Source organism: Cervus elaphus, chromosome 14 (assembly GCF_910594005.1).
Source record: "Cervus elaphus chromosome 14, mCerEla1.1, whole genome shotgun sequence".
NCBI classification, from domain to species: domain Eukaryota; kingdom Metazoa; phylum Chordata; class Mammalia; order Artiodactyla; family Cervidae; genus Cervus; species Cervus elaphus.
The window spans coordinates 46,319,727-46,343,765 of record NC_057828.1 but is presented as its reverse complement, the minus strand read 5'-3'; the positions used below and the strand labels follow the sequence as shown (position 1 = coordinate 46,343,765).

The following is a 24,039-nucleotide window of genomic DNA, read 5'->3' as shown; positions in this document are numbered from 1 at the left end:
GCCCGCGCTTAGCAACAAAGAAGAGCCAATGCCACCAAAAATAAATTTTAAAAAAGGATGACCAGCTTGTCCTAATCCTAGGACACACAGGAGCCAGGCAGTTAGGGTATCATGGCCTAACCGATACCACACAAGTTAGACACTTCTCAGATCTTCATCCACAGGAGGTTGCCCCAATGTGATTTTTTTTTTCTTTTTAGTGATTTTTAAAATTGTGAAAAGTATACACAACATAGGACTTCCCAGGTGGCACTAGCGGTAAAGAACCAGCCTGCCAATGCAGGAGACATAAGAGATGCAGGTTCTGTCCCTGGGTGGAGAAGATCCCCTGGAGGAGGGCATGGCAACCCACTCCAGTATACTGGCTTGGAGAATCCCATGGGCAGAGGAGCCTGGAGGGTCCCTAGGGTCCCACAGAGTCAGACATGACTGAGCGACTTTCACTTTCACTTAATGGGTGTGAAGTGGTGTCTCATTGTGGTTTGACATGAATTTCTCTAGTGACTAATGATGTTGAGCATCTTTATATGTGCTTTTTGGTCATTTGTATACCTCCTTAAGAAAAATGTCTATTCAAATCCTTTGCCCATTTTTGAACTGGGTTGTTTGGTTTTGTTGTTGTTGAGTTGTGAGAGTTCTTTATATATTCTAAATATTATAAATACTTTCTCCTATTGTGTGGATTGTCTTTTCACTCAGCAGAGTCCTTTGATGCACAGTCAGGTGGGACTTTTTACATACATTAAAAAAAAAGGTTGATCAGACAAAGATCTGCCAGCTGACAGCTATGTGGCTGTGGTTGTTTAGTCACTAAGTCGTGTCTGACTCTGTGTGACCCCATGGACTGTAGCCCACCAGGCAGCTATGTAATATTAATTAATTCATTTATTTAACTGACAAGTATGTATTAAGGAGGACTTCCCCAGTGGCTCAGCAGTAATGAATCCGCCTGCAGTGCAGGAGCTGAAAGAGATTCAAGTTCAATCCCTGGGTCCAGAAGATCCTCGGAGGAGGGGATAGCAACCTATGCCAGTATTATTGCCTGGAGAAACCCATGGACAGAGGAGCCTGGCGGGTTACCGTCATAAAGTGGCAAAGAGTCAGACATGACTGAAGTGACTTCACATGTATGCATGTAATAAAGAGAGCCTTGTTCTGGGGGTTATATTTACAAGATATAGAAGCCACTGGGCAGCTCCTCATCAAAGTATTTATAGCCTAGTTGACAAGACACTTCCCAGAGGCTGGAAAACAACAACGGATGTTTGCAGGTGACATATCATTTCAAATGTGTGAATTCACTCGGATGTGATGGGAGCGCTCCTGCAGCAAGGGAGGGTGGTCAGGGAAAGCCGCAGGACATCGCATCACCTGCCTGGAAGCACACAATCACATTTCTCACCAGCAATCAATATTTCCATGCTCACAGTGGGTGATGGGTGACATCTAAACTAGCAAGAACTTGGAAACATTAATCTTAGGTGTTACAACATCCCCAGCTTAGTCCCTAACCATGTCAAGATGATTATATTGTGGGGAGAGAGCTTCTTTATAGCTTTGCAATAGATATAAATACACCACCAGTCCCTCCTTTCATGGAAGCTACACCATCAAAATTGCAGAAACACTTTTTATTGAGTGCCTATTTTATGTCATTTTGTTGTTGTTTAGTCACTAAGTTGTGTCCAATTCTTTGCCACCCCATGGACTGTAGCCCTCCAGGCTCCTATGACCATGGGACTTCCTAGGCAAGAATACTGGAGTGGGTTGTCATTTCCTTCTCTAGGGGATCTTCCCAACCCAGGGATTGAACCTGAGTCTCCTGCATTGGCAGGCAGATTCTTTACCACTGAGTCATCAAGGAAGCCCATTTTTATGTCATGAGTGCTCTCTTTTCTTTTTTTGGTTAGATCATTTTTTTAAAAAGTTAATTATTTTTAATTGAAGGGTGATTACAATATTGTGTTGATTTCTGCCACAGAGCAGCATGAATCAGCCATAGGTATACACATGTCCCCTCTGTCTTGAACCTCCCTCCCACCTCCCACCCCATCATACCCTCTAGGTTGTCACAGAGCCCCGGTTTAGTACCTTGAGTCATACAGTCTATTCCTACTGGTTATCTATTTTACATTTGTTAGTGTATATGTTTCCAGGCATGCTCTCTTTCCTTAGCCTTAATTTTAACATAAAAATAAAAGTTATTTACGGTTATATACCACTGAATTTAACAGAAGTAGATCTTATAAAACAAAAAAGTTAAAAGGCCATTATTTATACAATCAAAAGAGCGTATATTTTTTAAAGCCTTCATCTTAAATTTTTATGAAGAGATTTTCTAAGGCAGATAAGTATACCTTGCCTTAAGTGACAAAATAATGTTGCTGAAAAACAACATATAATTCAGATACAGTATTCCCCTCATGTACTATATCTGAATCATACGTTGTTTTTCAGTAACACTTTTGTCACTTAAGGCAAGGCATATTCTTACTTCAGGGAGCCTAACGCTACTGATTTGAAACTGTCCCTACTTGTATCCTGGCTCCCCTATGAGAGTTTAAGCTCCTTGAAGGTAGCCGTGTCTCCTGAGCCCTCAGAGACTTGCTTGAGAGTGAGGGGACCCAAATGCTTAAGCCGAGGGGTCCCCAACTCCCAGGCCATGGACTGGTACCAGTTCATGACCTGTTAGGACCTGGGCCGCACAGGTGGAGGTGAGACAGCCAAGCTTCATGTCTTTACAGCCACTCCCCATTGCTTACATCGCTGCCTGAGCTCCGCCTCCTGTCAGATCAGTGGTGGCATTAGATTCTCATAGGAGCTTGAACACTCCTGCGCTTGAATTATCCTGAAACCACCCCATCTCCCCACTCCCAGTCTGTCGGAAAATTGTCTTCCACGAGACCAATCTCTGGTTCTAAAAAGGTTGGGAACCAGTGGCTTTAATCCAAACAGCCAGGCAGTATCCTTGATTCTTCCTCCTTCATCACCTACATCTAAAAACATCAGCAAATCCCATCAATTTCCTCTCCTCTCCAGAGCCTCTCTGCACAGAATACAGGTGTCGCTTGTATGTCAACCATGTGTTTCTGATCCCTTGATGTCTGGGGCCTTGCTGACTGTGGAGGGACTGCCCCTCCCAGGGCTGGCCAGTTCCTAGATATAGTGATTCACTCTGGAGTGTGCTTTTAATATGCAAACAAACCCATCCAATCCCTAAGCCCCAACCTCCTTCTCTATCAGGCTCTCACACCCTGGGCTGCTATCTACCTGCCCCCATTACCCTGGACCAGAGACAGATGAGTAGGGGGCAGCCCCTATACCCCAGAGCCTGCTGATACTCTTCAAACTGGCCAATCCTAAGCCTGCTGACCCTGTCTCACCCATGCCTTCCCATGGAAACCACTATTGAGGTTCTTGTACACATTTTCCCTCACTCCTTCTGTCCCCTGGCTGACCCTGGTGCATCCTCATGACCCTGCATGGGTGGCAGGGCATGCCCACTCTTCTTGGGTACTGCAACCGACTATCTTCTCAGCAGCAGTCTTCTTTTGATCTGTTTGTCTTGCCGTATCTGAACAGTAATCGCATCGACATTTTAATCCATCCTGGAGTTGTTGCCCTAGACTGTCTGGACCCTACAATAACCCCACCCACTCAAAATGCTTCTCCTCCAGGCCTGCAGCCCATGAACCCGGGGACTTTCCGAAATGAAACCCGATTTTGTCAGTTCTCTTATTTAAAATTCCCCAGGGGCCTCCACTACAAATTAGAATAAAATCCACCTTCCTTCCCATGGCCTAGAAGGCCTCACGTGTCCCAGCTTCTACAACCTGTTCTCAGGCCTCCCCCAGCCTGGAGCTCCAGCCACAGTGGCCTCCTTTCAGAGACGCCAAGCTATTTCCTGCCCCGGGGCCTTTGTACGTGCTGTGCTCTCTGCCTGGAACACTCTTCTCAGTTTTGTGCAACTGGCCCTTATTCCTCTAGTGTCAGTCCAATGTCACCCCCGGAGAGGCCCTCCTTAACCATACAGTCAGACATCCTATTCTATTATTCTGTTTTATTTTCTTCATCACAATTGTGACCCTGTAATTATTCTTTTGGGCTTCCCAGGTGGAGCTAGTGGTAAACAGCCCACCTGCCGATGCAGGAGATATAAGAGATGCAGGTTCAATCCCTGGGTCAGGAAGATCCCCTGGAGAAGGGTATGGTAACTCACTCCAGTATTTTTGCCTGGAGAATCCCATGGACGGAGGATCCCATTGGACTACAGTCCATGGGGTTGCATAGAGTCGGACACGACTGAGACTAAGCTCAACACAGCGCAATTACTCTTTTGGGCTTCCTAGGCAGCGCTAGTGGTAGAGAGCCGGCCTGCCAATGCAGGAGGCACAAGAGACGCAGGTTCGATCCCAGGGTTGGCAAGATCGTTTGGAGAAGGATATGGCAACTCACCCCAGTATTCTTGCCTGGAGAATCCCATGGACAGAGGAGCCTGGTAGGCTACAGTCCCAGGTGTCACACAGAGTCAGACATGACTGAAGAGACTGAGAATGCACACAATTATTCTTTTACTGGTTGATGGTCTGTCTCCCTACCAAACACCCCGACTTGGAATAGAATATAAGTTCCTTGAGAACAGGAGCCTTGTTCACGGCTGCATTGCCTGAGCCTAGACAGCCTGGCATGTTGTATTGGATGCATGAATGAACAAGGGGTACCTTACCTGTGTGTCCAGGACTGGAGAGGGGAGTGGAAGGGGCTGAGGAGTGAGCGATTGTCCCCTGATGTGACCCTGCAGCCACTTGGGAGCTGCTGGTTCGTCAGAGGCTCCCAGCTCCTGGCTCCAGACCAGGCCACTGCAGAGTCAGGGCTGGGAAAGGCAGACAGCATCTGCTTCCTGGAGAAGCCAACCGGAAGCTGGCCTCTGTCTCGTGAGGTTCTGCTGACCATCACATTTCCCCGGCAAGGGTGTCTTGTCCTTCCGCAGACCCCAGGTTCATCTGTCGCCCGCTCCAGAGGCTTGGCTATCCCCAGGCTGCGGCTCCACTTGGCCCGAAAGATCTCATGCGGCTTTTGCTGCTGCAGAGATGCCTGGGGTGGCTGCCAACACTTTTATCTTTTCATTTCATCTGCCAGCCAAGAGCTTTTTCCTGCTTTTGCCTCTTGAAGCTTAAGGCAAGGAATGTTGACCTTGAGTACAGGTGCTTCTCAATTCATTACTCAAGGTTCCCTGCCCTGGTTCCTATTCAAACCAGCTGCTTCCCAATCTTCTCTCTTCCTTTCTCTTGGCCTCCCTGTTCCCTGGCAGCCTTGAAACAAGCTTTGGGATTTTTTATGCCCCTGAGATCTGGGTTTAGGCAGTAGGAGCCCTGCTGGTATTCCCCCGTGAGTTCCCTGGTGGCCTAATGGTTAGGATTTGGTGCTGTTACTGCCGTGGCCTGGTTGGGTAACTGGGATCCCGCAAGCTGTGCCACACGGCATGACTAAAGTTAACAAAACAAAAAGACTCAGCTTAGTTTGCCCCCTTCACTCAAGGGGTTCCCTAGGGCCGAGAGAATTGAGGGGAAATAGGGAGTCAGTACCAACAGGTACATCGTTTCCTGTTGGGGTGATTAAAATGTTCTTAATTGATGTGGTGATGGGTGCACAACTCTGTGGCTATATTAAAAAACAATTAATTGTACACTTTAAATGGATGAATTGTGTAGCATGTGAATTATATCACAGTAAAACTGTTACCAAAAAAATCATGTGATGAAAATCCTGGAAAATCAAGAGGGTTTGAGAATCTGTGAATTCTTAATTTGTGGTAGGCAGAATTATGACTCTCTAAAGCTGTCTAGGCCCCAATGTGTGGAGTCTGTGAGTATGCCACCTTATATGGTGAAAAGGACTTTGCAGGTATGATTAAAGTTATGGACTCTGAGTTGAGGGAGACGATCCTGGTTTACACAAATGAGCTGACTAATCATATGAATCCTTAAAAGCAGAAGTCCGATCCCAGATCCATCAAAGAAATGAACCTGACAGTAAGGATGAGAGATGCTAAGCACTTGACCTGCCATTGCTGGCTTTGAAGACTGAGGAAAGGGGTCATAAGCTAGGGAATGTGCAAGTCTTTAGAAGCTAGGAATGGTCCTCAGCTGACAATCACCAAGGCACCAGGAATCTCAGTCCTAAAACCACAAGGATCTGATTTCTGCACCCAAATGAACAAGGAAAGGGCTCCTCATAAAAGGCACACAGCACTGCAACTCTTTGGTTTTAGCCCAGTGAGATCCACATCAGACTTCTGGCCTACAGGACTGTAAGATAACATATTTGTTTTGTTTAAGCCACTAAATGGTAGTCAATTGTTATGGCCGCAATAGAAAACCAACATATATCTGTTACTTTATGTAGACTTTAACAAGCCAATATTTAAAACAAGAAAAGAGTGCCAGTCTTTCTCATGACTGGGGAGGAAAAGGTATACTCATGGCTGAAAATCCACAACACCTGTTCTTTCCTCCCTACCCCATGCAAAGACTGAAGGAGTAGAGCTCACTTAGTGACTGCTGCCCCAAAATAGAAACTGTAACATGATTTTATTTCCAACTCCTCTGCCCTCTCTGGTGAGTCATTCATCTCTCCAGGTCTCAGTTTCCACATCTGGGAAGCAGGGTGAATTAACCCTGACTTCTGCCTACCCCACAGTTTAGAAAGTAAAAAAAAAAACCAAACCACACAAAACTCAAACAGAGCTCCAGGGCGCTCCTTGGCAGACACAGTTTGGGTCCCAGGACACCCTCCCCTCCATGGGGCATCATTCCTTTATTCTGGCTTCCTTCAGAGAATTTTGGGTACACCTGGTCCCTCAGGATGTGGAGTATCTTGTCATGTGGCCTTGCAGCTGCTGTTAGCACAGAAGCGAGAAAAGCTTCAGGTATCCCAAGGTGCTGAAGCTCATCACAAAGTCCCATGGACAAAGTTTGAGATTTTTGGTTTGGGGAGCCATACTCTCACACCTTGTTGTTGTTCAGTCGCTAAGTCATGTCTGATTCTTTGTGACCCCATGGACCGCACCATGCCAGGCTTCCCTGTCCTTCACTACCTCCTGGAGTTTGCTCAGACTCATGTCCATTGAGTTGGTGATCCCATCCAAACATCTCATCCTGTCACCCCCTTCTCCTCCTGCCCTCAATCTTTCCCAGCATCAGGGGTCTTTTCCAATGAGTTGGCTTTTTGCATCAGGTGACCAAAGTATTCAGAATCAGTCCTTCCAATGAATATGCAGGGTTGATTTCCTTTAGGATTGCCTGGTTTGATCTCCTTGCTGTCCAAGGGATTCTCAAGAGTCTTCTCCAGCACTACAGTTTGAAAGCATCCTGGGACCAAATTGTTTTCATGATGGAAAGAAAGCGAAGTAATGGTTCAGATCAGATTAGGAGGAACAGAGTCAGGAGGAGACTGAGATAGGACTCCAAGATAGGGAGGAGGGCAGAGAAATGAAAACATCTCAACTATGTGTGGGTGTGGAAGTATTTCTCTCATTAGGGAGAAGTGCTGTGACGCTCTAGACTCACTTCATGTTACTCCCCTGATCATGTTACCCCACTGACACCTATGTGGACACAAGCATTTTCTTAATAAGCTGCTTATAGGTGACTTGGCTTTGGGTTGTTTTCATTTATTTAAATTTTTTAAATTTTATTTAATGAATTTATTTACTATTGGCTGTGCCGGGTCTTCACTGCTGCATGCAGGCTTTCTCTAGTTGCAGTGAGCAGGGCCTACTCCCTAGTTGCAGTGCTCAGGCTTTCCATTGCGGTGCCTTCTCTTGTTGCAGAACTTGGGTTCTAGATCACGTGGGCTCAGTTGTCCCGTCGCATGTGGGATCTTAGTTTCCCGACCAGGGATCAAACCCATGTCCCCTGCATTGACAGGTGGATTCTCAACCACTGGACTACCAGGGAAGCCCATGGGGTGTTTTTAAACATGTTCTAGAGGTAACTGAAGATCATTCTCATGATATCTGTACAGGGATCTGGGAAACGGCCCCTCTGTTCATCCCTGTCTCTGGGCGCCTGCCTTCTTCCATCTGTACCTCCTTTGGCTTGGGTTTACATGGTATGTGAGTGCACAGTGCGCCCAGGGCCATGAATGTGGGAAGAGCTCTTGACTGAGTCCTGGCATTGTCCAATATGATCTGGCTGGCCCCTGCCCTAGACCCTCCTACCCACTTCCAGCTGTGGAGGCAGCCTGGCAGGGACCTGGCTCCTTAACTCTCCCCACAGTTCCCACCCAGCATGGCCAAGTCTTCGCTGACATACGGCAGCTCCCTGCAGGCCCCCAGATGGCCCCTGGCCCTGGTGACCATGGAGCCCAGCCCCCCTTGGCTCCCCAGCCTTCCTGGAACCCTCTTGCCTAATATCCTGTGTGGTAATCATGCCTATTGGCCCTCCTTAGTCCTGCTGGCCACTGCCAAGTTCCTTCTGCTAGTTCCTGACATTCCTACCTCTAGTGGAACCTTCATGAAATAAAAAGCTACTAAAAGTTTTTTTTTCTTTTCTGGTCAGAATGCCCCCTCTTGGGTGGTCCCACACTCCTCAGCACAGGTGACCAGGTATTCTCCTGTGTCTGGGATGGGAGAAAGGTGGGTCTGAAGAAGGGAAAGAGTTAAAATGCTCAGGAATGGGCATGGGATGGGGGAGCTATGTCCAGGAGGTGGTCCTGCATTAACTCAAGGTCACCCAGGGTCAGCTGAGAAGTAGGAAGAAGCAGCTGCTTTTCTGATGGCCATGGCCCCACTGGGGCACTATCAGCAGTGTAGAGCTGGGAGAAAAGTGATCACCAAGGTGAGGGTGAGGGTAGGCACAGCGCGATCATGGCGAAGAATGGGGCAAAGGACTGGCATACCATCCACTGAGTGCTGAGAGGCGGCTCACCGGTCATCTCCTTTATCATCACCCCATCATCCTACAGATAAGGTCTTCTTCCCCTCCACTGTCTTGCTAATAAAGCCCCAGAGGTGCAAGCTACCACTTGCTGAGCACTTATCACAGGTGGATGGCTCAGCAGTAAAGAATCCGCCTGAAATGCAGACGCTGCAGAAGACGCGGGTTCGATTCCTGGGTCGAGAAGATCCCCTAGGAGGGCATGGCAACCCAGTCCAGGGTTGCCAGTCCATTCTTGCCTGGAGAATCCCATGGACAGAAGAGCCTAGTGGGCAACAGTCCATAGGGTCGCAAAGAGTTGGACACGACTGAAGTGACTTAGCACGCAGCACGCAGTGTCTTCAAGGTCACACAAGCGTAGGCAGCCTGTTCTCCCACCCCTAAATCACTTCTGGAGATTAAAAATGCGGGGCACCATGCTGCTCCTTCTACAGATGGAGAAATGCGAGGCCTAAGGTCAAGTGCTAAGTTCTAGGTCCCACGGCTTGTGCCAGAATCTGACGAGGAGCCAGCAACTCGGCTCCACGACACAACGACTTCCCTCGGCCCTCCCGTGTCCAAGAAGGCGGCCCGGCCCCTGCGACGCAGGAGAGATTCCAGAGACGCAGAAAAAGGCCCGCTCACTTCGCTCTTAAGACCAGCTCATCCCCGCGAACCAGGGAAACATTTGAGAGGGGCCCGCCCGCCAACCCCTAGCGACCCGAGCTAGGGGGCGTGGTCTCGCCTGCGTCTCCGCCTCCGCCGCCAGCCCCGGCTCAGTCCCACTGCGCGCGCCCCTCGCCCGGTCCTGCTGCGCGCGCGCGCGTCGTAGGCCCGGGGGCCCCTCTCCGCGCGCCCCTGGCCCGGCCCTATTGCGCGCGCGCGTCCCAGGGCCTGGGCCCCACTGCGCGCGCGCCGAGGCCGCAGGGGTTTGACGCCCAGGCCCAGAGGGTCAGCCGCGCTCTCGGACACTGACGTGTCTCGGGTTGGGCCGGGACCGGGCGGTCGGGCCGGACTCGGCCTCGCCCCCCATCCCCCGCTCGCCGCCCCCGGCGTCGCTGGCGAAACCCGAGTGCGCGTTAGGCGCGGGGCCGCGTGACGCGCACCTGTCGGGGCTGGCCGGGCGGGCGGAAGAGAATGCGCCGGGCCCCGACCTGGCCTGAGCCCGGCCAGCAGCACCGCGCGGCCCGCTCCGCCCCCGACGTTTCCCGGAGAAGCGGCCGGCTCTGACGGGCGTGATGAAGTAAGCTGCCTCCCCCGCTTTCTCTCCGGCTTCTTGGGCCGCAGGAGGAGTCTTTTACAGCCGGATGGCGGCTGCGCGCTCCCGCCCCTGCGAACCCGCAGGCCCCGGAGTCCAGCCCCGCGTGGCTGTAAAATCTTCGGGCGTTTGATTGGGAAGAGTCACCCCAGCCACCACCCACCTGCCCAAATTCTCTTCCCCGCGTTCCTTCCGCAAAATAAATTATTCACTTCCTGTTCCTCAGATGCCTTGGCGTGGCAGTGCTGCGTGGTGGCGGGTTGGCTGGAGGCAGCCAGGCCCCGTCGAGGCTGGTCCGGAGGGGCCAGCGGCGTCTCCTTTTCCTGGACTTTCTGGAATTCAGTTCAGTAAGAGGAGGAATTGGAGCCCCCGCCCCCCCCCCCCCCCCCCAGCTCCCACCTCCCTTGGGGATCGTCTTAATCTTTGGCACTAGCGCTCAGGTTTCCATCAGCATTTCAAATACATCCATCCAATGAATGGTTTTCCAGAAGCAGACCTGTCTGGGTCTCTGAGAATCAGGGTACTCAAACTTGAGTGTTTAAACGGAAGTGAGAACTTCTGGAGAAGTCATAAGCTGAAATTCCTTGCCCACCCACCCCACTGTCCCCTAGGCAGGCCTGTGGCTCCTGAAAGGTAGTCAACGCAGGAAACCTTCAAAGACTGGGTGTATTTTAAGCTATGTTTTACACTAACTGGGGCTTCCCAGGTGGCTCAGTGGTGAAGAATCCACTTGCCAATGCAGGAGACACCGGTTTGATCCCTGAGTGGGGAAGATCCCCTGAAGGTGGAAATGGCAACCCACTCCAGTATTCTTGCCTGGGAAGTCCCATGGACAGAGGAACCTGGTGGGCTACTGCCATGGGGTCATAAGAGAGTCAGACACATTAGTACGTACTCTAGTGATGCATAGAGTGTTTGAGCTTAGGAGGCTAATCTGGCAAATTTTAGGAGCACCTGAGAGGAAAATGCTCAGTGTTTGGCATGAGCAGAGCTCACTTTTAGGCAGTGTTTTTTTTTTTATGTAACCCTTTCTTTGAGGTACATAGCTGCTCAGCAGATAAACACTCCAGGCAGACATTCAAGTTATTTTATCCAAAGACTAATAAAATTTACTATTGTGGGATGGTTTTAGGCCCTTTAAAGGGGAAACTGTCACATCTGTGGGCAAAGGGAAACCAAGAGGCATCTTTGGTCATCTGTGGCTAATCCACTTCTCATTTTCTTAAAAAAATATTTATTTGACTGCATCAGGTCTTAGTTGAAGCATGCTATATCTTTAGTCATGGCATGTGGGATCTAGTTCCCTGACCAGAGAGGGAACCCTGGCCTTCTGCATTGGGAGCATGGAGGCTTAGCCACTGGGCCACCAGGGAAGTCCTTACCCACTTCTCATTTTATTGATGGAATTTGAACAAGGGAAAATGTCATTGCTTGTTGCCAGATTTCACCATGGATTCCGCCAGTCCCTAACCCACAGGCAGAGCAGGAAGTCTGGTTTTGCTTTCTGTTACCCTGAACTGGGAGTTGGGTGGCTCTTTGTCTACGAGACCTCTTACCAGCATTGCCTCCCAGAGTATTTTCACAGCCACGATCTGGGTTTGTTTTTTTTTCTTTTGGCCAGACATTAAAATGAGGTGAATGCTACCCATCTTACAGCTGGAGACAAGGCCCTGAATAGTTAAGTGAAAGTCCCAGGACTGCAGAGTTAGAGACTTACTCTACTGCTGTATTCTTTGGCCTGGATTATAAACCCCTTATGGACTGGGGTAGAGACTTCTTTAACCATCTCAGGTTTATGCCACTGATGCTATTTAGTTGCTAAGTCACGTCCAACTCGTTGTGACCCCGTGGACTCTAGCCTACCAGGCTCCTCTGTCCACGGGATTTCCTAGGCGAGAATACTGGAGTGGGTTGCCATTTCCTTCTCCAGGGGATCTTCCTGACCCAGGGATTGAACCCATATCTCCTGCATTAGCAGGCAGATTCTTTACTGCTGAGCCACCTGGGAAGCCCTCTCAGCTTTATAGCCCTTTGATTTTTCATCAGTATGACTGGAAGTTCACAAAGTTGTCAGTGAGCTGTTCGTTGGCATTTTTTCCTGCTGTGTGAAGTCAGTTGGTTTCCCAGAAGCTCCAAGAGACAAGCAAGAAACGCCACTTTATTCATGATGCTCTTGGTTTAATAATGACAGTGGCTAACAGTTCTTGGATGCTTACTATATACCAAGCATCGTGCCAGGTGCTTTGTATGGGTTGTCTCCTTTTGTGTTTCTTATTAACTTGTTTGCCCACTCTGTGGTTGAGGTTGGTTAGTTAATCGTGTCAGACTCTGCAACCCCATGGGCTGCAGCACGCCAGCCTTCTTTGTCCATCACCAACTCCTGGAGCTTGCTCAAATTCATGTCCATCGAGTTGGTGATGCCATCCAGCCATCTTATCTTCTGTCGTCCCCTTCTCCTCCTGCCGTCAATCTTTCCCAGCATCAAGGCCTTTTCCAGTGAGTCAGTTCTTCATATCAGGTGGCCAAAATATTGGAGCTTCAGCTTCAGCATCAGTCCTTCCAATGAATATTCAGAACTGATCTCCTTTAGGATTGACTGGTTTGATCTCCTTGCAGTCCAAGGGACTCTCAAGAGTCTTCTGCAACACCACAGTTCAAAAGCATCAATTCTTTGGTGCTCAGCTTTCTTTTTGATCCAACTCTCACATCCATACATGGCTACTGGAAAAACCATAGCTTTGACTAGATGGACCTTTGTTGGCAGAGTAATGTCTCTGCTTTTTAATACGCTGTCTAGGTTGGTCATAGCTTTTCTTCCAAGAAACAAGTGTCTTTTAATTTCACGGCTGCAGTGATTTTGGAGCCCAAGAAAATAGAGTCTGTCACTGTTTCCATTGTTTCCTCATCTATTTGCAATGAAGTGATGGGACCGGATGCCATGATCTTAGTTTTTTGAGTGTTGAGTTTTAAGCCAGCTTCTTCACCCTCCTCTTTCATTTTCATCAAGAGGCTCTTCAGTTCCTCTTCACTGCTTGCCATAAGTGTGGTGTCATCTGCATATCTGAGGTATTGATGTTTCTCCTGGCAATCATGATTCCAGCTTGTGATTCATCCAGCCTGGCATTTCACATGATGTACTCTGCATATAAGTTAAATAAGCATAGTGACAATATACAGCCTTGATGTACCCCTTTCCTAATTTGGAACCAGTCCATTGTTCCATGTCCAGTTCTAACTGTTGCTTCTTGACCTGCATACAGATTTCTCAGGAGGCAGGTAAGGTGGTCTGGTATTACCATCTCTTGAAGAATTTTCCACTGTTGTGATCCACACAGTTAACTGCTTTGGTGTAGTCGTTAAAGCAGAAGTAGATGTTTTTATGGAACTTTCTTTCTTTTTTGATGAGCCAGCAGATGTTGGCAATTTGATCTCTGGTTCCTCTGCCTTTTCTAAATCCAGTTTGAACATCTGCAAGTTCTCGGTTCACGTACTGTTGAAACCTAGCTTGGAGAATTTTGAACATTACTTTGCCAGCATGTGAGATGAGTGCAATTGTGTGGTAGCTTGAACATTCTTTGGCATTGCCTTTCTTTGGGATTGGAATGAAAACTGACCTTTTCCAGTCCTGTGGCCACTGCTGAGTTTTCCAAATATTCTGGCATATTGAGTGCAGCACTTTCACAGCATCATCTTTTAGGATTTGAAATAACTCAGCTGGAATTCCATCACCTCCACTAGCTTTGTTTGGAGTGATGCTTCCTAAGGCCCACTTGACTTTGCATTCCAGGATGTCTGGCTGTGGATGATGAGTGATCACCCTATTGTGGTTATTTGGGTCATAAATATCTTTTTTGTATAGTTCTTCTGTGTATTCTTGCCACCTCTTCTTAATATCTTCTGCTTGTGTTAGGTCCATACTGTTTCTGTCCTTTGTCGTGCCCATCTTTGCATGAAATGTTTCCTTGGCATCTCTGATTTTCTTGAAGAGATCTCTAGTCTTTCCCATCCTATTGTTTTCCTCTATTTCTCTGCATTGATCACTGAGGACAGCTTTCTTATCTCTCCTTGTTATTCTTTGGAACTCTGCATTCGGATAGGTATATCTTTCCTTTTCTGCTTTGCCTTTAGCTTCTCTTCTCCCAAGCCTCTCACGTGACTTGGGGAAGAGAGCCATGGGGCCAGGACACCTCTATAGAGGTCTCCCATGACACAGACATGGCCACAGTCTGAAACAAGACAGATACCTAGCAGCACAGATGTTCCACCTGTGGATGGCATCAGGCTTTGCCATGCTGTAGTTCCTTTGGCCTAAGTATAATCTGTAGTTGAGGTTGGAAGAGGTTAAATAACGTATATAAGGTCACATAGCTACTAAGTAGCTAAGATCCCAGAAAGGAGGGCCTCCCCCTCCCCCAACAAGGGCCTTTCAGGTTTTAACACAGCAACTCAGCCTTAAATGCAGTGTCCTCATGATGTCAGAAGTGAGGTGAGTGAATCACTGTTAGAGTGGACATTGGAGGCCAAGGCCATTCACAGCAGTTGGTGGTCAGGGCAACCTGACCTGAGGAAGCAGAGCTGCTGACCAGTTTGGGTCGCTTATGGGAGTGTTTAGACGACTGTAATTCTGATCTTGGAAGGGAGCAGAATCTGTGTCCACTAAAACAATGTTGTTATTGGCTTTTTTTTTTCCTAGTCTTTTTGAAAAATGTGTATTTATATATTTATTTGACTGCACTGGGTCTTAGTTGTGGCTCTCAGGATCTTCAGTCTTCATCACAGTGTCCGAACTCTTAGTTGCAGCATGTGGGATCTAGTTTTCCTTCCAGGGGTGGAACCTGGGCCCCCTGCATTGGTACTGTGGAGTCTTAGCCACTCCACCATGGAAGTTCCTCTAAAACAGCGTTTTAAATTTGTCATTTGGGGTTGTAGTCACACATTTTTTTTTTGCTTACCACATTGCAGCAGGTTTAATAGTGGCCCCCAAAGGTGTGCCCAAGTTGTAACCCCAGAACCTGCAAAGGTGACTTTATTTGGAAAAATGATCTTTGCACATGTAATTGTGGATGTTTAAATGAGATCACCCTGGATTTAGGGTGGACCCTTGTTTGTGTTCAGTCATGTCTGACTCTTTGTGACTCCATGGACTGTAGCCTGCCAGGCTCCCCTGTCCACAGAATTTTCCAGGCAAGACGGCAAGAATACTGGAGGGGGTTGCCATTTCCGACTCCATGTCACACATTTTAGAGGTAGGTGGGAAGAAGGTGCTGGAACCAGACTGCCTGGATTCAAGTCCTGTCACCTCTAAGCTGCCTGACCTTGAGTAAGTTATTTTCTCTCTCTGCACCTTGGTTTCGTCTCTTCTCATTCTAAAAATGGGTACAGTAATAGTCCCTACCTCATGCTGTTCTATGCTCAGTTGTGTCCAACTCTTGGCGACCTCGTTCATGGACTATAGTCCATCAGGCTCCTCTGCCCGTGGAATTTTCCAGGCAAGAATACTGGAGTGGGTTGCTATTTCCTTCTCCAGGGGATCTTCCCAACACAGGGATCGAACCTGCATCTCCTATGTCTCCTGCATTGGCAGGTGGATTCTTTACCACTGCGCCGCCTGGGAAGCCACCTACCTCATAAGCTGTGGCAAGAGTTAAATGATGTGACACATGTGAAGCTCTTAGCCCCGTGTTTTACATTTAGTTAAATGCTCTGTAAATGTCTCTTTTATTATTTATAGTATCATTTCCGATAGTGAGCTGCTGCTAATGTGTGCTGTGTCACAGTGCTTGAGGTCACCATTAGAGATTCAGCATCCACACAGGGCCGCCCGTGCAGAGTTGACAGCGGTCTTGGGCAAATGGGATTTATTTGTTCATTCAGCAAATGTTTATTGCGTACCTTCTGTGGGCCAGGCCCCGCTTTTTTAAAAAGTTAATTAACTGACTGATTTTGGCTGTGCTGTATCTTCATTGCTGGGCGAGGGCCTTCTCTTGTTGCCCAGCACGAGCTCTAGGGAGAGAGGGCCCAGTAGTTGTGGAGCACAGGCTTAGTTGCCCTGTGGGCATGTGGAATCTTCCCAAATCAAGGATCGAACCCTGTGTCCCCTGCTTTGGCAGGCAGATTCCTATCCACTGTCCCACTAGGGAAGCCCCAGGCCTTGTTTTGGATACTGAAGATAGGCAGTCAGTGAACAAAACAGAAAAACCCATGTCGTCATAGGCACTTAATTATAGGTTCTTGAGGGGAGGGGTGATAGACGATAAAAAAAATCTGCTTATCACATGCAGATATGTACTATGGGGAGACATAAAGCAGGGGATGAGATGAGGGTTGGAGGTTTACACTTTTACAGAGTCAGCTGAGAAAGCCTCACTGAGGTGACATTTCAGCAAAGAATTGAAATTAGTGAGGGAGTGAGCCACGTGGACATCTGCAGGGAAAAGTAGGTCAGGCAGTGAGAACAGCAAGTACAAGGGCCCTGGGGCAGGAGGATGGGTGGCTGGAGCCCAGAGAGGGGCAGAGTAGGAGAAAAGATCAGAGAGGGAAGAGATGGAAGGCCAGAGTGTGTAGACCCTGCCGGCCACCGAACAGAAGGACAGGATCTGACCACAGAGCACTCCAACTCCTGGGTTCAGGCAAAGATGGAAATGAGAGGCCAGGGAGGTGGTTTCACACAAAGGTGATGGTGGCTAGGACCAGAGTGGAGAGATGGAACGTGGCGAGAATGGTGAGAAGTAGTTGTATTCTAGGTAAATGTTGGTGACAGAAACCACAGGACTTGCTGTCACATCGGATGCCCCAAGGTCTCTGGCCTGAGCCCCTGGAAGGGGGGAGTTTCTGTTTACTGAGGATGGGCGATCTGCGTTTGGAGCATTTGGGAGATAAGTCAGTTTGTTTTGAATGTGATACGTCTTGTAGACACCCAGCTGTTGGTGTCATTGCAGTTGACTGTGTGAGACTGTGTGAGACTGAGTTTAGGGGGAGAAAGTCCACGCTGGAAATAACAGCTTGGTGCACAGGCAGTTGTGTGTTGGTAAATGTTTACCATCCTCTGGAAGAGGTGGCAGTTGGTGGCCAGGAGCCAGCTTGATAGCATTTGCCAACATCTGCCGCATAAATAAATGTTCCCACGCCGGCCAGTTTCAAGCACGCCATTACAGAATACCTTCACCTTATAGATACCAGTCAATCCTAAAGGAATATTCATTGAATAACCCTGAATATTCATTGGAAGGACTGATACTAAAGCTCCAATACTTTGGCAACCTGATGCGAAGAGCTGACTCATTGGAAAAGACCCTGATGCTGGGAAAGATCGAAGGCAAAGGGAGAAGGGGAAGGCAGAGGATGAGATGGTTGGATGGCGTCACTGACGCAGTAGACATGAATTTGAGCAAACTACGAGAGTGGAGGACAGAAGAGCCTGGTGTGCTGCAGTCCATGGGCTGGCAAAGAGTTGGACACGACTTTGTGACTAAACAACAACAGATGCAGTAGGTTAAATAATGTCAAGAGCATAGATAATAGTAACATGAAGTAAATCAATTAGGGAGTATTGAGTGTTTAATATCTTTGTTTTTAAATATAGCTTCTTTGATTCTGAATTCATGTAATTCAGTTTTAATAGGGGCCGTGTTTAACAACTGACTTGACAAATTCCTGAAAATTTAGGAATTGAATCTCTCATGCAGATATGTGATGGCTCTCACACACCATTTGAATTGCAGGGACCAAAGATTGACTTCACGAGGTGATGGGAGTAAGGATTCTATGAGTTTGGGGGGGATGTGGTCTCAGAGCCGATCTTGGGGTTCTGTCCCTCGTCTAGCTCCAAGGAGTTGAATGCAGGTCATAGTTGATGATTATGGGTTTGACTTGCCTCCACATAGGGGTGTCTGTACAGAAGGCCCAGAGAACAGAGGAGAGAGTGTGGGAAACATGCTGGAGCTGGCGAGTATAGAAGGGACCGGCACATCCCCTTGTACTTCAGCAAAAACTCCTCTTCACTTTGAACTTTTGTTTCACTCCCACACACTCTTGTAAAAAATACCAAGCTCATGAGCTGTGATTTGAAGAAAATTCCTCTTCCCCCTGCCTGGCAAACAGAAAACAGAGGTCAAAGGTGTGGATGTGTCACCAGGGAAGGGACAGAGTGCCAGCAACAGCTAGTGTCCACCTCCTGGCTCCTTTCTCCTGCCCCTTGCCTGCTGGGGCCAGAGGGTCAGAGCTGCTTCCTCCGGTGGTTTCCCAGAACCGGCTCTGCCACCCAAGTGCCCGCCCAGGCCGGGGCTGTGCCGAGACTGGTCTTGGGTGTGCCCCACGTCTGCCTCTCTTGCTTGGGAACCCTGCTTCTGGTCCATACCCTCTGACTGGCCACGTCCACGCTTGCAGCTTTGGGGATGTTAGCAGAACCGTACTTCAAAAGGTGAGTCTCCCAGAAGGTCCAGTAGGAACCCCTCACCCTGGAGCTGGGGGCAGCGAGAGGTGCTCTGGACTCTGGACATGGGCCTGTCCAGTCCCGACTCTTGGATGAGCCTGTCACACTCTGGAAAAAGCCTCCGCCACACCTCACTTTGTAGCAAGGTGGGTGCTAGTGGTAAAGCAGGAGATGTAAGAGACGTGGGTTCGATCCCTGGGTTGGGAAGATCCCCTGGAGGAGGGCACGACAACCCACTCCAGTATTTTTTTTTTTTCATTTATTTTTATTAGTTGGAGGCTAATTACTATATTGTAGTGGTTTTGCCATACACTGTCATGAATCAGCCGTGGATTTACATGTGTTCCCGGTCCCCCCTCCCCCCTCCCTCCCCATCTGATCCCTCTGGGTCTTCCCAGTGCACCAGCCCTGAGCACTTGTCTCATGCATCCAACCTGGGCTGGTGATCTGTTTCACCCTTGACAGTATACTTGTTTCAGTGCTATTCTCTCAGAACATCCCACCCTCACCTTCTCCCACAGAGTCCCAAAGTCTGTTCTGTATATCCATGTATCTTTTTCTGTTTTGCATATAGGGTTATTGTTACCATCTTTTAAAATTCCATATATATGTGTTAGTATACTGTATTGGTCTTTATCTTTCTGGCTTACTTCACTCTGTATAATGGGCTCCAGTTTCATCCATCTCATTAGAACTGATTCAAATGAATTCTTTTTAATGGCTGAGTAATATTCCGTAGTGTATATGTACCACAGCTTTCTTATCCATTCGTCTGCTGATGGGCATCTACTTGCTTCCATGTCCTGGCAATTATAAACAGTGCTGCGATGAACATTGGGGTGCACGTGTCTCTTTCAGATCTAGTTTCCTTGGTGTGTATGCCCAGGAATGGGATTCCTGGGTCATATGGCAGTTCTATTTCCAGTTTTTTAAGGAATCTCCACACTGTTCTCCATAGCGGCTGTACTAGTTTGCATTCCCATCAACAGTGTAAGAGGGTTCCCTTTTCTCCACACCCTCTCCAGCACCCACACCGGTATTCTTGCCTGGAGAATTCCATGGACAGAGGAGCCTGGCAGGCTCTGGTCCATAGGGTTGAACAAGATTCGGACACAACTGAAGTGATTTAGCATGCACGCACGTGCATGCTGCTGGCAAGTATTTGGAGTAATAATTGTAAATGAGATTGCATCCTCCACACACTGAAGTTAGAGCTTCAGAGAGCTTGGTCTTTTAACTTCTGAGTGACTCTCAGTTATCAGTACCATGCTTCCTACTTCAGTCCTGTATTTCCTGGCCTAAACTGCCTATAGAAAGGTGATGGCCATCTCCCACATAATAGAGAGGTTATCTCCTTTCCTTGGAAAACAGAATTTCCTGGGAGGAAAGTGCTGTCGAGCTCCTCTAGCTGCCTCTCTTCACAGGTGGGGAAACTGCAGTTCCCAGCTAGGAACATGCAAGTTCAAGGTTACAAGATGTTTAGATTTTTCTGTGTACTAATCACCACATGTTCCAGTCCACAGTTGAATACACTGTCCTCCTGTCCTGGTGGCTCGTACATTGCACTCATGGTTTTCTTATTTATTAACTAAACATAGATGCAGTTCATAGCAGGATTGGCCGTTGGAATGCCACTTCTGTGTTTTTTTTGGCCAAGTTCAAGTATGTAATCTTAGGAGATGTATTTCATAGCCCATTGCTCTCAGAGGAGGCAAGGAAGCAGGAGAAAGTTTTTCAGAAAATCCTTCAGAAGAAGAGGCTTGCAGCCCGAGAGCAGTTTAGGCCACAGGTGGCCATGGAGCCTCAATCCCTGTTACCTCTGCTCCAGGGGCTAGGAGCCTGGTCTTGACTTTGATGTAATTGGACTTCTCGGAACCTGTTTATTCCTCTGTTGGGGCAACAGAGAGGACATCTGTATACCTGTGTACCTATCTTCTCAGGGTATAAGGGCAAGCAGGGGTGGGTGTTGCATAGACGTCTGGGTGTGTCTTGTACTATCTGCAGGGCCGGGCTCTGGAGCTCCCAAGAGGAGGGAGCAGCACAGGTTTTCCTGGCAGCTGCAGCAGCCTGATGCTGTGCTGGGCAGGGGCAGGGCGCACGCTACATTAATTAACTTAGTGTTTGCTTTTTGTTGTTGTTGGCTTTTTATGTGTGTATGTGTATACATGCAGTGTGTATGTGCTCAGTCATGTCTGACTCTTTGCAGCTCCATAGAGTGTAACCCACCAGGTTCCTCTATCCATAAGATTTCCCAGGTAAGAATACTGGAGTGGGTTGCCATTTTCTCCCACAGGAGATGTTCCCGACCTAGGGATCAAACTTGCGTCTCTTGCATTGACAGTTGGATTCTTCACCACTGCGCCACCTGGGAAACCCAGTATATATTATATGTACATTTGGCTGTCCTGGGTCTTCTGGAGAAGGGTATGGCAATCCACTCCAGTATTCTTGCCTAGAGAATTCTGTGGACAGAGGAGCTGGTGAGCTCCAGTCCATGGGGTCGCACAGAGCCAGACAAGACCGAAGTGACTGAGTGCACACACACCCACTGGGTCTTAGTTGTGACATGTGGGATCTAGTTCCCTGATCAGGGATCAAACCCAGGCCCCTGCTTTGAGAGCGAGGAGTCTTAGCCACTGGACCACCAGGGAAGTCTCTAACTTAGCATTTGTATAGGGTTTTTGTCACTGGTGTCATCTCAGCTAGTCTTTGCAAACCTCCATTTAGTTTGGGGGGTATTAGCCCGTTTGATAGGTGAGGACTGACAGGTGACTTGATTGGATCACGCAGAGCTCGGACATGGCCTTAAGCCCAGGTCTTCTGACCCAAAGGCCTCCTTCCTCCACTCGACTCGGGGAGCCATTTCACACAGCGCCTGGGGCCTCGGGCTCTGGAACTGGACAGTGGACTTGGCCTGCTGTCTGCTCATCTGTGAAATGGGATCCTTGCAGGACTCCTTCCCAGCGCTGTGTGGAGGGAAGGTTGAGACTGTGTGTTTACATCGTCTGGCACACGCTGACTGCTAGGTAGATGTCAGGTTTATGAGGCTTGAGGTTATCAGTAACCAGGTTTTGAAGGAGGATGGGTCCATTGCCAACATTCAAGGTGGCTTTGAAATGCCCATGTTTGCACCTGCCCTGGGCCCACTGGGGTCAGAGGTTCACTGTCCTGGCGAAGGCAGTAGGAGGCAGGAATATGCATTTTGAGGGGACTTTCCTGGAGAATCTCCCCACAGTGCCAGAGACCCGGGTTCAATTCCTGGATCAGAGAAGATTGCCCTGGAGGAGGGGATGGCAACCCACTCCAGTATTCTTGCCTGGAGAATCCCATAGACAGAGGAGCCTGGCGGGTTACAGTCCATGAGGTTGCAAAGAGTTGGATACGACAGAAGCAACTTAACACATATACATGCACATGCATTTTGAAAACCCTGCAGCCGAATCAGATCTGATGCTCTCCTCTGACACTGGCCCTGACTCGGCTTCACTGCTCAGCGTTCCAGACCCTGCTTCTCTCGGTGGGCTCTTTGGGCCAGCTCTCAGCACCTTAGGCCCCATCCCCAGACCCTCTGCCCCAGCATCTGCATTTTTGAGAGAATTCTCCAAGAGATTCATAAGCACATTGAAGTTTGAGAAACACTGTTAAGGTTAAAAAACATGGTAATAAGAAAAGCAAACGCTCAGGACTGCTCCCTTCCTGACTCGTTTAGGAAAGGGTTGTTCCCTGGTTGTTTAGCAATCACAGAGTAAGCGGCCGTGTTGCAATAACTGATATTTCTGATGTGTATTTGTTTAAAGGGGGCTGGGGATGTAAGCAAGAGATAAGGGCATCTAACCTGAGCTCTGGGAGCCCGGAGAGGGCTGGGCAGAGAAGACTGCAGCAGACTTCAGAGTCAGAACAGGGTTAAGTGGAGGCCTGGGGGTTGGCTCAGGTTTTCTGCCATCTCCTGGGGTGGGGGTAGCAGTGCTGGCCCTCCGAGCTCCCTCACCTGCCTCAATAGGCCTGTCCAGACCTCTGGCTGCCAGTGTCCGATCAGGAGCTCCAAGATGCAGCTGCCAGCTGGCGGCTCCTCCTTCTCTAGGCTGTTCCCTGGGCTTCAGATTTCTTGCTGCCTCTTTCCCGCACTGACCTTGCAGCTTTTCCTTCCCTCCAAACAGGGGCGGTTTGCCAGTTAAGAAGGAAGTGCTTGACGGCCCAAGGATAGGGATCGGAAAGCAGAAGAGGAAAGTTGGATGGCCCCGTGGTCTGAATTCGGGCACAAGTGCTGATAATGGACAGTGGAAGAGGAGGCTGGGGGTGCTGTGCGTTGGGTCCCTTGGTCCTTCAGTTAGACCTCCCATGACGGGAAGGTCTGGTGTCCTATAGATTCTGGTGCAGACACTGTTGCTGGGTCCTCATCTTGGTTTGACCACTAACTGAGGCCGTGTTGGAGATGAATCTCAAGAGAGGTGGGGAAAGAAGGGAAGGGCAGAGTGAGGGGAGGGGCCTGATGTCAGAGTGGGGGACAGATCTGGTCCCTCAATACAGCAGATGGTGTTTGGGTAAGGGGAGGTCTGCAGGGCCTTTTCAGAATTCCTTCTGTCTCTTTAAACCTCAGTTTCCCCATCTGCATAACTAGATTGGCACCTCATTGTTGAAGACTGTGTTAACCCTTTATGGGGGGAACACCTGCCATATAATCAGTGCCAAGCCAGTCATCCTCGTTCCTTCTTCAGTCCTCCCACACCCCAGGCTGGGCCCCAGGCCCCGACCTGGGTCTGAGAGCCGTGTCACGTTCCTCCCCATTTCTTCTGTCTTTTCTCCAAAGCACTGGCCTTGGCGGGGACTTGGAGAATGGGAGAGCCAGGGAGTAAGAATTGAACATATCCAGCCCTACGGCCTCAGTCTGAACAGAAGGCCAGAGAAGGTAAACCCTCTTTGCGTCATGACAGGTCTGGGGCCTTGCCTTTCCTGCATGTCAGCTGCTTCAGTTTAGACTGAAAACCAGCCAAGAAGTTAGACTAACCTCGGGGAGACCGTAGTGTGTAATTCCTGCCCATCAGCTCTGGAGTCAAGGAGCCTGATGCCTGCTTGGCTTCCCCCACTTTCTCCCCACAGGACTTTCACCTGCCTGAGCCTCAGCTTGTCTATCTCTAGAAGTGGGGGACTGTGATAGTACTCCTCCACTCGTTCTTTTTTTCCTGTAATATTTCTTTATTTGGCTGCGCTGGGTCTTAGTTGCAGCACATGTGAACTTTGATCTTTGTTGCAGCATGCAGGATCTTTAGTTGCAGCTTGTGACTTCTTAGTTGCAGCGTCTGGGACCTAGTGCCCTGACCAGGAATTGAACCTGGGCCTCCTGCAGTGGTAGCTCAGAGTCTTAGCCAGGGAAGTCCCCCCTCTGCTGGTTCTCTGCAAGGATCTTGTCTGGATTCAGGGAAATCTGATGCACA

At 48.8% G+C, this 24,039-nt stretch overlaps 1 protein-coding gene across 5 annotated transcripts in view; it reads left to right on the top strand.

Annotated features, from left to right (window-relative positions):
* Positions 1 to 9,665: 9,665 nt before the first annotated feature.
* The window catches only part of H6PD (hexose-6-phosphate dehydrogenase/glucose 1-dehydrogenase), a 35,478-nt gene continuing 21,104 nt past the window's right edge, over positions 9,666 to 24,039 (top strand). For 2 of the 5 annotated variants that reach the window (XM_043924545.1, XM_043924542.1), the window contains exons 1-2: positions 9,666 to 10,161; positions 23,415 to 23,513. Coding sequence is in view for 2 of the 5 variants with exons in the window: in XM_043924540.1 (XP_043780475.1) it covers positions 18,570 to 18,595 (26 nt within the window). In the remaining 3 variants the exon portion in view is untranslated. Of the gene's footprint in view, positions 10,162 to 18,325; positions 18,596 to 23,414; positions 23,514 to 24,039 lie in introns of those variants that run through there. The other 3 variants (XM_043924541.1, XM_043924543.1, XM_043924540.1) reach the window with 2 other exon arrangements.